Genomic DNA, 19,050 nt, shown 5'->3' with positions numbered 1-19,050 from the left:
TACTGTTAGATATTCTTGATAACATGGATTTACAGTGTTTTAAAAATGTTAAGAACTATCAGTTATTAAAAGGTTTCATATTTATAAATTAAATAAATTAAATTAAAAATAAATAAATTAAAAAGGAAGATGACCATATATTCTGTATTCTGATGTTAACATATATCAATTTGATTACTATAGTCATTCTTTTGAGCTACATGGTTAAATTTGATTCTGGCTCTTCAAAACCGTCAGATTTGTAAATATAATCATCCCTAGATAAACGCCTAAATAAAAAATTTATCCGTACATATTTTCATTAACCCATTGTTTCATCACCGATTGATACTTTATAATGATTTTTTGTTTGCTTGTTTGTTTGTTTGCTTTTTGGGGCGGGGGGGGGGGGGGGGTTGCTCATAACAACCCGTATATGTGTCTTTGAAATCAACATGTACAGATCCGGTTATTTCATAAGAAGGGGGGAGGGGGAATCAACTTTCTACATTGCTACGTGCATTGTTTTAAAATCAATTGTAAAGAAGAAATGTTTATAATGCAAGTTTTAACGAGGACTACACACAGTAATAATGTTGAAAAAATTAAGCACGCATGCAGAATATTACATTAACAAGCGTTTCAGTAACTGTATTCTAACATTCTTAAATCATCTATCCACATAACCTTTTCATTTGATTAAAAAAATAAAATTTATAGAATGTTCTTATAAAAGTTAGTACAAACTTTCCAGATAAAATTATACACTGCTTTATACGTTGCAACAACAACAAAAATAACATCAAATTCATTTACTTTGATTTTTCCATTTCATCTGCAACTCCTTTCGGGAAAATTAGCATAGGAAGTGCAATACCTTCTTTGACCAAAATCGTGACCATGCCCATTTAATGCATCTATGTTTACCTTCTCATCACTCAAAAGAATGAAAATCGAGTAATTTTAAATTCAATTCAATTCAATTCTTTATTCGCTCAAGACCAGTTCACTGGTATTTGAGGTTCAAAATCAGTATATACAAATGTACACGAATACAGTCAAGGATCACATGTACAGTAGAAGTAATAATGACAAAAAAAAAAGTTAAAATCACAATACAATAGGTTGTTAAAGTTGGTTTCTGGAAGAACAGACTTTGAAAATTTTCTTAATAAATATTGACAAGTTTTTTAGTTTTTCTACATTAAAAGTATTCATGAGCTCGTTAAATTTTATAATATTTGGGTTTTCATAATATCTCTTGGGTAAAAACATTTTTCTGTCGTTTACAAAATATGTACATTCTAAAATATAATGAAATTCATCCCCAATACTATTAGAATCACACATTGTACATTTTCTTAAATGTTTTTCAATATTATGCCATCTACCTGTTTCAATGGGGAATCGATGATTACATGTTCGTAATTTTGTAAACGTGATCCGTAGATCTGTAGGTAAAATCAACAAGTACTTTTCTAAATTGAGATTTGTTTTAAAAATTCTATAATTAATACATTTTGGTGAGTTATCTACAATACTTCTCCAATCTTGTACAAATTGATTTTGTAATATTTCTTTAACTATTGACTTAAGCCAGTTATAACTACATATTGTTTGATTTTCCCATATATATGACAACCCGCATGAGTTGAGTATATCATGTATACATTGTATCCATGGATGTATAAAAGATCCATTTTTGTAACATCTATAAAAATAACAATAGATTACATTAGTGAGTTTACAATCGTGGGCTGTCAAAACTTTTGCCCAGTACATTATCATTTTAATTTTAACAAAGAGTGACAATGGATACCTTCCAGTTTCTCCATACACCATACAATTTGGAGTACTTGATTTAAGATTAAGAATAAATTTCAAAAATTTTAAATGTACCTTTTCAATAATATCTAAATTTAAAATAAAATTTACCCAAGATCAATCATAAAACAAACCCTTTTCAATTATTAAAATTTACATCTATTACATGTATTTAATTAATCATTATGTTTTTTTTATTTTAAAATATAATCTTAAGAATTTGTCTGTTATTTTTTCATTTAATTAAAAATGTACCTAAGGTCAATAATTGAACAGACTATAATTCACCTGTAACTAATTTCCTTTGATCTTTGACCACCTTACCTGTGCACCATTCCCACTTAGCTAAAATCAGTCACCCATAGAAAATCAGAATTTTAGCTAAGTGGGAAGACACCACCTGTTCCGGGTATATCTGGTATAATGTCTATCCGAGTCAAAACGCCTGCTGGTTTCAATGTTTTAAACTTTGTTGTTATTTGCTGCCGTGATAAAAAAGTATTATGTGGAAATAACAACTAAAGTAAAGATTTACCAATGGAATCTAAGGGAATACTACTATTATTGAAATGTAAGTTAAATAACGATAAATGTACTTTCGGTTTGGCAGAATTTTTTGATAATAACACACTCTGATACAATTAAGTCGTTGTAATTTAATAAATAGATACATATGCTTTGATATCATTGGCAATGACTTTTATTTACATCATTTTATCATATGTGCACTGTATGTCTATAATTATCAAAGAGTCTAATGATAGTTTTTTTGTTTAGAAAATTTGGAAGCTATAAAACGCTTGAATAATCCCACAAAAGAGATTCACTTAGGCTGGTACTATATAGAAGGGAGGATAAAACATAAACTCAATCGAAAATAAAAATTGTCGTAGGATTCATGAACAACGTTAACAGCAAAAAGTATTTTCCATATTACTTGAAAGATGAGAACAGATACAAAGTTAATATTTTAATTTAACAATGGCATCTTTATGTTCATCAAATGAAAAACATAACTTTAATTGCGTTATAATTGCATGTGTGGATTTCATAAAGCTACCTCTTACAGACATTTTAGCTAGTCGCATTAAACCTGTGAACCTTTATAAAGAAATAGATTCATGCCCATCACTTAAGTTGAATGGACAATGTTGTCTACGTTCTGATCAGCGGAAAGTTTGTTTCATTAAGCCACCTGATTTACCTAATTACGCTGATTTTGATGCTAGTTTGCTTTACAAGCTCATTAGGAATTTATGCCCCTCTCTGAAGCCAACACAAGGATGGGGAAAGGAACCAAATCCAGCCGATACGGATATTGGGGATGACATAGAGCGCCTGAGGTTGTTTAGAAACATCTACTTTGCCCATGTTTCTTCTGCAGCAATTTCTGATACCGCGTTTAAAGATTTGTGGAAGAATTTAAAGTCCGTCACTGGCAGATTTCAGTTAAGAATGGGACACTGTGGAAATTATAAAGAAGAGTTGATAAAGATTGAACGCACTAAATTTACGCATGATCATTTGCAACATTACAAACTGCTTTTGGAAGCATTTGTGAGATTATCACCAGAAGATGAAGGTTTGTGAAATATATTACAAAAGATATATATATATATATATATATATATATATATATATATATATATATATATATATATATATATATATATATATATACATGAACTTAAAAATTGTTTTAATAGATTATAGCAGTCTCAACTGTTGCTTATTGTGTGTTATTTTATCAGATGAACCAGACATTTTGATAAAAGGCGAAGAGGAAGTAACCTGTGGAGATTCTGCAAGTTTTGAAGCAGAAATAAAACCAGAAAATATAGGAGACTGGTTAATTACTTGGCGGAAACGCATTGGAAATGACATAAGATGTATTGACACCAGTATGGAGAAATACAGGGGTAGTACCACCAGAAAACTGGTCATACAATCAGTGTGTAAAGAGGATCAAGGGGAATACCGGGCCATTCTTTCACGTTCATCAAATGGAAACGAGTACAGACAATCAAAAAACACCATTTGTTTACGGGTTTTGGGAGGTATTATGCACGGTGAAACGCTTTAAAGGGGCATAGTCACAACTTTGGTCAATTTTTTTTCTTCCGATTTTAATGTTAACAAGGCTTCAAGTAAAGCATTTTTAACGGGCAACTAAAGTTTGAGTGTCAGTCGCTGAGTAATAAGGATGTTACAGAGCTTACAATTCTTTGCTATGTAAACAACGCTTTTGTTTACATTTTGAATGTTGAAGTAAGAATTCCAGTTTTAGATCTAATATAAATATGTTAGACGTTAGGAACTAAATACATACAGATTTAAAAAGAATTTTTATTGCTATATTAAATCTAGGTAAGCAAAAACAAGACACAAACATTTTTTACATGACAAAGAATTGTGAGCTTTGTATCTTGCTTTTAACTCTACGACTGACTTTCATTTATTTTGTGTAAATAATAAAAACAGAAAAACAGAATTCCCCCAAAATCGTGGTGATGCCCCTTTCTAGTTTTATCAGGCTTGTTAATTGCTTACAGTCTGATACGCCTGCTTAATATATGAAACTGCATCTCGATTATAAGAGATAATTAAAGTAATATTAAATTTTATTACAAAAACTAAGTGAACAATATATTTATTCTTGAGCTCGAGAAAAATAATTAAAAGTAAATGTAATTTGCGGGTTTTTTTTACTAAAGTAAAATAGCGACCATTTCGTAAAATGAGAAAGCATAAACAAAATCTAAAGTGTAAATGAATACCTGGTGACTAGTTGAAAAATAATGCATTTTTAATTGTTATCTTGATTATAGATCAACCACTTATAAAGGATCTACAAGTTACAACAGGAAAACACTGCATTAATTTACTTTGCAGTTATGAAGTTTTAGGACGTTCACCTAAAGTATCTCGCATAGCATGGAGTAAGAATGGAGAATTTTTAGATGAAAGGGTCATTTCCTTTGCTGAGAGCATTATTTCTGAAAGTTGTTATAAAATAACGTCACCTTCTAACGAAGACAAAGGGAAATACTCCTGCACGATAACTAATGCTGTGGGATCAGTATCAGAAGAAATTACGTTAGGTAATGCAAATTTATTACGTTATTTTATTTTTGTTCCAGTCAACATTCTGAGCATGCTATACCTTTTAAAAAAGCCAAATTAGAACATTAAACATACATGCATTTTCACAAAAAAAAAGCTTATGCTGAACAGTGAAGATTTGCTTGGTGCAATGTAGTTCATTTATTATTTCAACAAAATGCAATGCCAATGTATATTTTTAAATGTCGATAACATTTTCTAAATTGTAAAATTCTAACAATTGCGTCTGATAAAAACCCCTAAAAATATCGGTACTATATATTTTATTACCGAAACACGGAAGTTTAATATTAATATCTTCGGTAAAGAAGGTAAATCAGGGATCTAAAACGACGTTAGATAGATACCGGGGTATATCATATATACAAATAAACATTGATATCAATCTGAATGAAAACAGCGTTCAAATTGCCTGCACATCTTGAAACGATGACGTTAAAAATAACCACTTAAAGCTTAAAAACTTACATGTTATAAGTTAAATACATTGAACAAAACATGCAGTTAAGTAAAATAAAGTTGAATCAAAGAGAAAACAATATACAAATCATTTATTTATTCCCTACATCATTCCTGTATAAATAGATAATGACAAACTATTGTTACTACCTACCGACTTCCAAATAGTTACATACGGATAGGTATCTTTTCTTTAATATTCTTTTTGCTGCAAAGTTCATGACTAGAGTTTACATATGTATACTTACTTCCTAATCCCTACCAGAGGCAGTAGAAGTACCACAAGAAGTAGTTGTAAAAGCAAACCCCATAGAATGTAATAATGTATGGAGTAAAGTAGAAGAGTTTTATTATAGTGCTCCATAGTTTATGTATATTATGATAAACGCGATAAAAAGACATGGAGACTGATTTATTTGTACAATCTCACATGGTTTGTTAACGGTGTTGACTGACATAATATTAAAACAAACAATGTCATTAATAAATTTGTTTGAATTCCTCATGTCACACAGTATCATTATTCATTTCAATGCTTTTTAAATATATATAGTGTTTTCTGCATTGACATTAACTGCCCTTGTACAATACCGGTATGTCATTGTAAACCAATAGGTTAAAAAACTGCTGTTGAAACTGTGAAAAAATATATGGCAGCCAGTTATGATCATTTGACATATTGGATCAAATTTTCGAATTTCGTTTAATCTAAACATTAAATCGTACTTTTTTACATTAACACTTTTTCAGATGTTCCAAGTGTTGAAATTGAAACAGATTCCAAGGTTTGTTTTGGTTCTAAAACAACTTTTAGATCTAAAGTTTCATCAATTCCATCCCCAAAGAAAGTAGAGTGGCAGACAAGCAAAGATGAAACGGATTACCATTGCATTGATATAGAAGACCCTAAATATTATGGGAGTAATGCCATTCCTGAATGTCCTTTACTTGTCATTCCGAAGACAACGTTTGACGACAAGCTATATTATCGTCTTGTAGTTTTGAATAAAATTGGAGGTGGTATCAGCAACACAGTGAAAATCAATGTCACAGGAAGTATGATTTTATTTTCATGGTATAAATCGTTAACTGAACGAATATTAACTATCTATCTGAACATGTGTATGATGATGTACAAATGATGTTCTTATATGCATCTAACAGTACAATTTATCAATACAGATCTTCCAAACATCTCGACAATTCAAGAAACAAACATAAAGAAAAAATTTGTAAAATTGATTGGGAATATATTTCTGGATGACGAGTCACCGGGTCTTCTTGAGGTGTTTTGGACAAAGAATGGAAAGAAGATAGATATTAAAGGAAGTGGTGGGAGATTATCAGAGGTTACCATTGACGACCCATCGCTGATCATCAAAGAAGTATGTCATCACGATGCTGGTCCTTACCAACTTACGGCTACTAACGCCGTCGGACCAACTAAGAGTGACGAAATTGTTCTTGGTAATATCAAATAAATCAAAATGTGTAACAGTTTGTTTAATAACTGTAACAGTTAAAGCAAACTCCACTATGGTGTATATTCCTTTTACCACTTGGATAAATAAGTTAACAAAAATCAGATTTAAAGGGGCATGGCCACAATTTTGGTTAAAATTTATTACCGATTTTAATGTTTACAAGACATTTTTAACAGACAACTAAAGTTTTAGTGTCATTCGTTGAGATAAAAGCGAGCAACAGAGCTTACAATACTTTACTATGTAAACAAAGCATTTGTTTACATTTTGAATGTTGAAGTGAAAATTCAAGTTTAAGACCTAAAATGAATGTGTCAGACGTTAGAAACTGTTAATCATGCTGAAACTGAATAAGAAGATACGAATCAGCTTAAAAAATACTTTTTACTGGTAAATGTATAATGAACCCGTGTTAACAAAAACAAAACACGATCCTTGTTAACATGACAAAGAATTGTGAAGCCTTGCTTTTTATTTAACGACTTACCCTCAAATTTCATTTGATCATTAGAAATGCAATCCTAAAGTATTGTAAATAATAACAGAAAACTAGAATTCGTGACTATGCCCCCTAAATGTCAATAAACAACTTTAAAAAAACATATTCGAAATCAGTATTTTGGTTGAATCAAATATTATATTTACTAGATGATACCCCGCGGAAGCGCGGGAATGAACACATTACATATTATTATAACATTATGCTTCATATTGATAAAATGTTGATCATGTTGATAATTTTTTTTTTTCATTTTTGTATACATTTTGTCAATTTTTTTTCCATATTCCAATTCTTTTAAAATCAAAATATACAACAAACTGCATTGTTGGATATTTAGAGGAGCGGACAGGGATGAAAAATCTAAACTGAAATGGGTAATATATACATTACATGTACGAGGCCTTAATCCGGTTTGTTGCAGCTGACTTGAAGAAATAAACTTTTTTATTCTACATGTATTTATTTCAAACCATTGAATTGTTATTTAATGTCCCTCTCTTTGAATTTGGTTTTTTAGGTCAATTTTCAATATAATATCTGTTACTGTCGCAAATAAGAATTTCAGATAAAAAAAACAATTTGGAGGGGGCGGGGGCATCTCCATTCCCCATTAAACTGTCCCGTTTCTGCATACATTATTTACCCATACAGTATAGCAATCCCGAGAAGTTTGACAGTATATAGCAGGCACGTAGCATCATTTTTGAAAGTGGGGGGCCAGACACGCAAAAAATACTTTTAACTTTAATTCAACTGTTTATTTCATTATTTTCAATTCAATTTTTTTTACATGGTCCCATAAAAGTGGGAGGCCAACTCCATGTTAATTCAATTTTTTGTATGTAAAATTAAGAAAAATTAAGAAAAATCTTTTCTGCGCAAAAAGTTTGGGGGGGGGGGGCGCCCCCTTCTGATGCTACGTGCCTGTATAGACGTAGAATACAATTTTCTGTTCATTACTGTTAAAGGTGTACAGCTAATCTGTCGTGGTATAAAAATGTATGAAATTATAACACACTAGGTATTGTATTATTATCCATGTGTATGCATATTTTATTCCAAAGTTGTCAGATTTAAAGTAGCTGGTCAAAGCCGATGGTTAAATCGCCAACACTTTCCGCCATGATGTCATTAAGGAAGGAGTCTTTTCTGGTTTTCGACTTGTCAAACGTAAATTTGATTAATTGTTCATTAAATCAAGATGAAAGGAAATTAAAATAGTATATTTTTCTTTCTTTTTTACTATCATACAACTTGGCATAGAAAAATGTAATCAATGTTTAGAATGGAACAAGGACTATATTTTTGGCGTAACATTGGCGTAGGAAAATATCACATGTTGCGCAATTCAGAATTGCTGCAGATTATATATATATAATGAGTCTGTTTTAGCATTTTAAAAACAATAACAATAATGTTGGATTTTTTTTTACAAATGTGAATAAATAATATGATATTTGGGTTTCAGAATATGTTTTTAAAATATGATTTGCCTATCAAATAACATTTTTATAAGCTTTTCAAAGCGCCCATTCTATACATTGATTTTTGTGAAAAAATCACTAAAATCAGTTTTTCTCTCTTATGAAATGGTCAATATATTAGCTTTTCTGTCATTTTATATCTTTATATAAAGTCTTCATAATACATAAAAATTAGAAATATTTTATTATTGGAAGAATAAAAAAATAATCAAAATTTCTTCAAAATTTAAGAAAATTAGAGGAAATGCGGGCAAAGCAATATCAATTTGAGTATAAATATTTATTCCAATTTAGTAGTATAAGCTGATAGACACTCTCATGGTCTATGATTTCATTGAAGATTTGAATCTTCAAATCTTAAACAAATGTCTACAGAACTATAAAGAGCTACACTTATTTTTATCATTCTTTACGTTGAGGAAAAAGGTAGTGACCTTGACCTGACCTTTATCCGAAAACAAAAAGGTCAAATTTAATTAAACTGATAGAATCATTAAGTAATATGATCCGTTTGACTGTGTCAAAATTTCATGCATTTCTTATTATAAGAAGTATGTTTGATAATGAAAAGACTCCTTCCTTAAGTCAACCCGTTTCTAGGCACCCTGTTCTGGAAAGTTCATTCCATTAGTACTAAAATCGTATGAATTGTTCCATTTTATTTATGAACTTTTGTATTAATCAAAGTCCAATCCAAGGTATCTGCCCGCGATGCATGATGAATTCGCCCCACACTTTTCGTTAATTAGTCAATCCGCGTTCTTGGTTACCCCGATCTGCATATGGAGAAATGATGTACATTTTACTAATTTGCATAGCGGCCATATTGTTATCACAATGGCGATTTTCAGTACAATAGAATATATTGAAAGGAGTGAGAAAATTAAAAAACTTAAAAGATAAGTATTTCGGAGATATTTTCTCCTCATTTGGTTTTGTCATTTACTACATCCGGGATCGGAATGTGCTTGCTTTGTTTACATTAGATATTGAGATGGCGGTTCCTTTTGAATCCGAATAATCGAAGCGGGGCGTTGTAGGAATAAAGTGTGTTTTAGTGATGAAAGACGTCATGAAGGGATTTTGGAATTATTTTTAAAATACGTGCCATTCATAGGTAAAGATGTTCCTTATATATTTACAAAGTTTACATTGCACACTAATTGTGTCAGAAATCTTGACTCAAATTAAAAAAAAGTCTTGTCGGTTCCTTTTCACTTCCAATATAGCATTTTTCAAGATTTTTTTTAGTAAGCTATCGGACTTGAAGCTAGGCATTTAGGCTTTATATTAAATCATTAGGCCTATATTGCATATCTCTATTTAAGGATTATCATATAAATTGAATGAGATTTTTCAGGTTAAATTTCAATTTTGTTTCAAGCTGATTTGTTTAACTGGTTTTTTTATATACTCATGTTAGCCGGTATAGTCCTATTTTTAGATAATCTAATGGTTGAATAGGGATTCAAAGTGAATTTGAAGTGTGAATCACTGTTTATGGTGACAAAAACATACACAGATAATCTATGCGTTGCCCTAACACGTATTCTCATTCAAAAAAATTTCATACATACAAGGTATGTAATATTCATTCGCAAGGGAGACAATTTGAAGACATGAATATTAATGAGAGCAGTGTCACGTAGAATTTAGCTCATGAATAAAATGTACGTGAATTCTCCATGTAAAGTGCAGTGAAAAACACAACATACTACATCGAGTTATTTGATTTCATTTTTTTAAACAAAGTATAACATCCGACTATAAATGCATGTATATTGAAATTAAGGAAATTATTTAGCTGTCTCTTTTTAAGAACAACCAATCATTTTACATTACAAGATGCTCCAGATGTCTCTTTTGACAAGATTAATAAAGAAGATGGCAGTCAATGGTTTGTTGCGACGATTCAATCGATTCCATCACCCTGTTTTGTACAGTGGAGCTTGAAAAGCATGAATGATGATATGTTCACACCAATAGATGTCAACTCTGAAGACTACAAGGGGACATTGAACACTCTTCCCCACCCTGTGTTGGTTGTGAAGAATTCAAATCAATTTGAATTTAACAGCTATCAAATAGAAGTTGCAAACTTTGTTGGAAGTACGATCAAAAACATAGGTAGGAAAATTTAAACGCGTATGTTTAAATGTTAATTGAATACTGCTTAAAGAGACAATACGGCGCATCTTATCAAAATACCGACTTGAAAAAAATTTCCCATCGGGTTCGGTATTTTTGTACTACTCATGGATGTATAAACTTTCAGAAAATTACAAAGTTCTCCATGAAATAAATCTAATTATTTCATTAAAATTAATAATTACGTATAACCTATCACGTATTTACATCGCAACGTGTCACAGGGTTCAGCCTTCTATACTATCAGCATGCCTATTTACTGTAAACAAAACTTGCTCGCGAAGATTCTCCTGGATATGTTTTGTTGATAAAAATATGCCTTTTCTACTTCTCCCATGTAATAATTGTTCAAAGTTTTTTTGTTTGTTTTTTTTTTTTTTTTACAAATAACCACAATTATTATTTTGTAAGCATGCATGTATTTTTTAGTGTTTATCATGGGAGTTGCTACAACCTAAATTCATTTTAATTCGTAAATGAGGCCCCTTGAGGGGTTATTTGACATATTTATGTCTGTTCATTTTAAAATAGACCGAAATTGGTAGATCATTTATAAATTATCAAGTAAGTGAGGATGTGTTCCGTTTAGAAAGTCCATTTAACGTTGTATACCATGATGACCGTAGTCAGACGAAGATCTTGTAGTTTTTAACACGCGTCAGTGACTGTCAATCAAAGTCCACGTGGTACAAATAAACGATATAAGATTATTCCGGTTTGTACGACCCTTAAATTTCCGGAAACTCATAATAACATTAATTATGTGAAAGGGATTTTTTTGTATTTGAATTTATATTCTATTTTATTTATATTTGATTATTACAATCAACGTCATTTCTTATCTCCTAACGATACAATAAGGTAAATCTAAAGTTATTTACACGTATGTTTTCAGCTGTACTGCCTCTTTAACTTTTGTTAAAGTGTATGGGAATGGGTAGCCGAGATTGATATATTTATTTTCTTCCGCCACCAAGGTTGATATGATAACTCCAAGGCCAAAATCTTTGTTTGCATGTAGTTCAACACATAAATGGATTGATACAATTTTTTAATGGTGATCTATAATTAAACGTAAATGCATTTACATTTAAATACAAATATATGTATATTAATTGCATAAAATGTAGTAAAATAACTCACTGTGTATATCAGCAATATTAAATATCACCATCAGTCAAGCTGACAGGCTACGAAGTTCTATATAACAGTCATCTTTCTTCGGGGGTGAGATGAAATTAATTTTCGAAGTTCGTGCTAAAAATATATTGCTCATTCTCAAAAACCAGAAAATTCCGTTTAGCACACTCTTTTATTTATCGATCCATCCGCCAAAGGCTATCCGTAGATCACTCTTACTACAATCATACTACATGTATTAATGAATGCATAACTGAATAAATAAATGTGTGAATAAAAACAAACGAACAATGAGGAATGAAAATATAAAATGTAAAATAACTCAATGTTTATTTATATATATATTTTATTGCTTTTCACAGATGATCAAACTCCACAGATACAAAATGATAAAGGTACACAAACAGGCATAGAAACAGGTTAGAAAACAAAATATGTCATTTGTGAATTTCAAAATATATTTGTTGTCATTTACAAAAAAAAATTAAGAGTAAACAAAACAACTTGCTAATGAAGCAAAGTTTTCTCTTCCAAACAAAAGAAAAAAAATCAACATTGGCAAATAAGTATGATAAAACAATTGTAAACTGTAAGAGGAAGCACATCAACATTTTGTTCTTTATCTAAAATGCTTACCATCTAATGAAAAACTGCAATTTAATCTCACAAATTGCTTGATTTATAACACTTAAGGACGTTGTTTACTCAGGCTTTGAGTTCTCGAATCCGGATTGCTAAAAAGTTCAATTTCATGAGTAAAATTTGTTTTAAATACAAAAAGAATTTATGAAATGAATTATTTTTGACATAACAATCGATTTTTTTTTTTAATTATGAAATTAGGCTAAAACGTTTGACTTTTAGCAAAACAGAGGAAATTAGGACTAAATTTTTCAGATTTTGTTTTCCACTGAAATATTTTTGGTAGTACTATAATATTTAAAGTTAAGATTTTATTTGCTAGTCAACATAATTTTGCATATTTTTTGTTGGTTTTATCTTGCCTTTTCGTATATAAAATACTATGGCACACACAACAAATATATTGAAAAATGCTTAAAAATGATATAAGACACCATATCTCAAAATTTTGATCATTGACTTCATATAATTTTTCTGCAAGCAGAAAATGGTCAATATACTTAGTTTAATACTATAAATGTTAAAGCATTATCATCATTCAGTTTTTTGTTAAACTGAATCAAAAATGGGTAGTAATTTGAAAACTGATAGAGGAAATTCGGTCTAGAATATCTATAAAGATTGTGAATGAAAACTTAATGCTTTGTATCTATTTAATGTCTCTACCATTCATAAACTGTATTTCATTTGTTAAAAGTAAAGCAATTTGTATTAACTTCACAATTAAGAAATTCTCAATCATAGTGTAAAATTTTTATGGATTTTTCTTACATTTTCAAAAAATATTCAATGGCCATTAACTCAAAAAGTAGGTCATTGATCAACTTTTATGAAAATGAAGAATAACACTACCATGTAAGGTCTATAACACACAATAGTTGGTTTTTCATTATCATCAGTGGAATTTTTTTTCATTTTGAGTAAACGTTATCCTTAATCATAATCAGGAAGACTTTGCAGTTAATTGATATTTTTTTCGAAATTTAGTAAGTTTCCCAATCTCATTATTAAATTGAATTTCAGAAATCGTCCAGAAACAAACAGAGGTCTGATAAATTGTCAATGGAGTTTTGCTAATCCTATGGCAATGAATATCTTTTTGCTGTTCTTAGATGATAAAAATCTTCATATCAACAATAATATAGGTACACAAAGAGATATGGTAACATGTGGGGAATAAGAAATGTGTTTTCTGTGTATTTTGTGATTCATTTACTCATCTTAATTAAATGTTAATTAAATGATTTGGCTAATAAATGAGAATTTTCCCTGTTCAGAAAAAAAAATGTTGAGATATGCAGATATAAATATGGTAGAGCAAAAGTTAAGAACAGATATACTATCTTTGTTCTTTATCAGTTATATAAATAGCTAACTCTCGAATGATGAGTAGCAATTCAAGTTCATCCTTTCATTGATTCTAACACGTATTGAGTAGGAGTACGAACTCTTTCTTAATGGAATGTTTTAATATTTTGTGAGTTTTACAATCTAAATTAATTTCATGTGAAAGTGTCCTATGTTTTTGGTCAATTCAGCTTGATTGAAAAATATAAGAAATTGCTAAAAGCAAAACATTTAGTTTCACTCCAAATACCACAAAACAAACGAACGCGTTTTGGACATCAAATAGCCTAAAGGATAAAAGATTTTAAGTGAAAACAAGTAGATGCATTGAATAAGAGATGAACTAGCGACATCTGACTTTCAAAGGTTTTATTTCGGAATAAGGAGATGGAGCAAAAAAGAATACATTGAAGGGAACAAATTGAATGTTTTGAGCTAATTTGACATCAAGTGGTTAGAACTATTAAAAAAATGCAGAAGAAAGGCACAGGAAATATAGATTGGGTATTTTATATTTTGTCCATCTCTTGTCGTGACGTCTTGTTTTAGACGTTACCGTGTTACCCACTGACAAAACACACTACTTTCAAAATCAAGTAACAATTTTACCTTTCGGAACAAAACTTTACATATGAGCCAATATTATATGATGTTGCATAATTTGATGTGTTAGTTATGACTTGCATGAAAGACAGCGACATCGTTTATGTTTGTTTTGACTGGCTCTCGTACATTTATATGCATTGTTAATTTAATTTTTGTCGTATGGTCATAAGAGATGATCGTTATCACTTGGGTTATCATCTGATGAATCTGGACAACTATAAAACTGTTTTATGGGCCCAAGAAACATTTAAAAATATCTACGCTATCTTTGGTAAAAGAGATGGAATTCTAAAATCTGTGTGTATACAAGTATTGTAAAATACATTTTTATTTTGATATATGTCATTGACTTTTAAAAAGGTGTGATGGAAAACCCATTATACAGGGAGCCAGGTCCAGGAATTAAGTTTTCTAAACTTAGCGATTATCTAGCAGAAAATTTTCCTCGTGAAAAACTCAAAAGGCTGAAAAATTTGCTACAGGGTAGGTAATTTCCCACAATATCGATTTTAATTATACTAGTTAATTACAAGAAAACGACACTCATTGTAATATGTTCTTCTTTGTTGTAGCGTCAGGCAAGGTACAGAACATGACAAATTTGCAGTTAGCAAATTCTGCCTTGGAATGCTTTACAATTCTTCAAGATGAAATGCTTTTTAGCCCAAACGATGTTATTTTTATGCAGTTCCTTTGCAAAGAGATGGGCTGTAAAAAATTATATACACGATGCATAAAATATGCATCAAATAATAAAGCTCTGTGCTTTTTTGAAAGACCAGTAGGTAGGGATTGAGAATATAGAATTTAGAATACTTAATTCAAATCTTTAATGTCCCACAATAAATAATAAGGTTATTTTTCACCTTAAATGTTTTACCATCACTTATTTATATTCAATTCAGACAAGATGTAAGAACGTACAGTTCCATATAATTAATAGAACTAAATGTTTTTTATTAAATATTTATCACCATGTATTGAAATTTTTTTTAGAAAATGGGTGTACGAATGTACAATTTCATATACAAGGGGATTTAACTGCCTACACTAAAGAGCAAATAAAACACATTGTTGAAGTTGTTGCTGATATACTGGATTGTGATATAGAGGAAATTCTAGTTAATGGCGTGCGACCTTCAGCAAGTTTTTTCCTGGTTCTCTCAGTAAAAGAAGCTTACATTTGGAAGTTAAAAGACATGAATGAGCACAATCATATCAGACTGATAAGACTGAACATTGACTTTATTATTGTTGACAAAACGACAATAAAACTCAAAAGGCAAAAAGGTAAACTAAATTATCTAAAATAATTTTTATATTTAACTTTATGATTAGCTGCTAGATAAATATATATATTTTTATCACATGTTTCGGCTCTCGCGATGTTATATTCTCACGATTTGATGCAAACCGGTTGAATCGCGGAATTAATTGGGTACTCACGTAAAATAAAGAATCTACAGTAGTAATATGCATTGTTTCTTTGAAAATGTTTTTCTCTACAACAAGACATCAAACAATCAATTTAAGAAAATTGTCGGGACTCTATTAAGATTATGATTTTATAGACCAAGGGTCCAGGGTTTTGGTGTAAGGATGGGGCTTAAATGATCATGTAGTGATTACGCATATATATGTATTTATTCTGTGATAATCATCTTACCAACAAGCAGTCAAATTAAGTAATTATCAAAATGATGAAGATAGCCCCTATCAAAATAATTGTGATATTTATGGCCATGGGATTCGAAACTCTTTCTAAATTTGTTTTCGTAGAGGATTTAAATTCGTGGGAGAGGACTAACCACGAATACCACGAAAATTGAGCCACCACGAATATTAATGATTCCACAGTAATAGACTCAAATTTTTGGTCATTTGTACCTGAATATTACCAATTTGTGTTTATTTTTTCTCAATCAAGCTTGGCTAATTAATAATCAACGGAAATTCCTAACAAAAGTCCGGAAATCATCATGATTTTTTTTGGATATATTTATCGTAAATTTTATCCAATTCAGCCTCAAGATTGCGTTTTTTAGTCATATCAATATGCTGAAATTCTAATTTTTCAATGTCGTCTATTTTTTTCCCAATGATAATATTCTGTGTTTAATACTTTCTTTTGAGTTTTTTGCAAAGTTAATAGACAATTCACGAAAATTTGCTTTATATCGTATTCTGTTTATCAAAGAAAATAAAGACGATAACTCTAGCCAATGCATTTATAATAAGAAAATTTCCGATAGTTTCGAATGTCAACATTGTGTGTAAATATTGAAGTGAGTAAAAAACGTTGGTGAAAAGTGTTAAATTCTTCATTAATATGAATCAAATTTTTAGATGAAAGGTATTTACAGCATTAAAATGGTTTGTTATGAATAATTTGACTGTCATTTTTAATGCAGCTTCATTAATTTTATCCAAAATCATTTCGGAGCGATTCTGCAAATTTTTGCTACATTACTGGTACATGGGAAGCCTTTAACTGTAGTGTCAAAACACAGTTAGATTATTCAAACTAAGCAGAGTGTAGTGAAACTTATAGCATTATTTTAGGCTTAAAGCTTGGTTATGTAAATGTCAGCAATACGGTGTGTCAATGTATCTATTTCGTAAATGTCCGATATCATATGTAATGTCAAGGATGTGATTGGCTTTAATATAGTGAATGGGTAGTGTCCTCATAACGGTTAACTGTTTAACGTGTAACATCTAACAGCTAACAGATAATCAAAACCACATTGTTAAGATAGGAATGGGGACTAATTACAAAATCTCAAGACTTGTGGGTCATGTGTGTGCCCCCGAGGGGGTATCGATGGTCATACGGTTAATATTCTTTTGCCATAAACATTTAAATTGTCTAATAACGGTCATTGAGCAACCAAACTTAGTGAATCACAAGGATGTGTAAGTTTCTAACAATCATAGATCAAATACTAGGTAATTTGTAAATAACATTCAATGCATTTAATTTAAATAATTGATAACAATATGTCAAATTAGCCCCATGATATATTCCTCTGTTTATCTTACCACTGCCAGTCTATATAATGAACAAGGCTGCATCATTCTTAGGTGACCGTTAATGCCCTTAGGGGATCTTGCTCGTAAAATATTATGATGTTTTTTCAATAAATTTAAAATATAAATGTTTCCAGAAGCCGATAAAGTTTGGGAGTTTCCAGGAAATGTAGGCGATTACCAGGTATGTGAATTAAACCAACGAATGTTACTTTATTACACGTTATAGACATACATTTTTAAAGGTGTGTTATCTTGTTGGAATGAAGGGGTATTCAAAGAAAATTCTATGTTTAACGTCATACATGTATGCTCGTCTAAGTTTAGGAGAAATCATCGTTAAAAACCCCTTTATTTCCAATTATATCTTTATTTTATTCTATTGTATACATGTAGTTAAAAGCGTACTACGTTTGTATTAATGTAAATGAATAAAAATCACTTGTTTTAAAAATGTAACGTTAAACGTAGAATTACATATAAGCAGCTTAAGTATGAATACTGGGAAATAAGGCTGTCAGAAATATTGATCATTAAAGTATAAGAGATATGTCTATATCAAAATATTTTTTTAATGGAAACAGTCTTTGAATAAAGATCCACACTCTTCTATTCAACAGTACCATGTAAAAGTAGATATGATGATTTTGCTTGAAAATCTATGTCTGAACATATTTCAGTTAATTGAATTTAAATCATAAGCAAAATCAAAACAACTTAATGTTAGTTGATTTGAAAAGAACTTTATGGTTATTCTAAATTTGTTTTGTTTTTTTAAATAATAAAATATATCCAAACCTAGACTCTTGTTGCTACAGCAACAAAAAGGTCTTCCGTTCCTTATGTATTTATCTGTACAAAAAATCCATTTCTCTTGTAAACAGAAAATTAATATATATTTCGTAAAGGAATTCTCAAAAAATACAAATGCAGAAAGACAATTTGTCAATTTTTGAGTACTTTCTGTGACGACCGGAAATTACCCCTGATACAGAATATAGTAAACATACATTGTATCTTAATATATTGCTTTGTCTTTCCTCAAAGTTTGGATGTTCAAGTTTTTGTTAGTTATTATATCTCATTGACAAATGATTTTTGTCTCGGGACCGGAAACAAACAAACGGAAGTTATTTATGAAATTGAAAGGACATATTGTAGTATATTTACCTACGATACGTTACTGTTCATCACATTGAGTAAAATGTTAACAAAATTCTAAATTAAAAAAAACACTTCTATTGCTTGAACGCTTCGTGTAAGAGCCGGAAGTGACGTACGA

The 19,050-nt window shown here is 30.2% G+C and overlaps 1 protein-coding gene across 1 annotated transcript; it reads left to right on the top strand.

The window, feature by feature from the left end:
• The first annotated feature begins 2,204 nt into the window (after nucleotides 1-2,204).
• LOC136276406 (uncharacterized) lies at nucleotides 2,205-17,997 on the top strand. Its single transcript, XM_066088301.1, has 12 exons — nucleotides 2,205-2,374; nucleotides 2,581-3,385; nucleotides 3,555-3,860; nucleotides 4,632-4,904; nucleotides 6,136-6,441; nucleotides 6,568-6,852; nucleotides 10,701-10,982; nucleotides 12,506-12,562; nucleotides 15,099-15,221; nucleotides 15,311-15,523; nucleotides 15,735-16,028; nucleotides 17,906-17,997. Exons 2-12 carry the CDS (start codon nucleotides 2,785-2,787, stop codon nucleotides 17,995-17,997), a joined length of 2,832 nt encoding a protein of 943 aa, XP_065944373.1. The 5' UTR covers nucleotides 2,205-2,374; nucleotides 2,581-2,784.
• The last annotated feature ends 1,053 nt before the right edge of the window (nucleotides 17,998-19,050 follow it).

The sequence above is a fragment of the Magallana gigas genome, chromosome 6, assembly GCF_963853765.1.
Source record: "Magallana gigas chromosome 6, xbMagGiga1.1, whole genome shotgun sequence".
NCBI lineage: Eukaryota > Metazoa > Mollusca > Bivalvia > Ostreida > Ostreidae > Magallana > Magallana gigas.
This window is presented reverse-complemented; position numbering and strand designations above follow the sequence as displayed.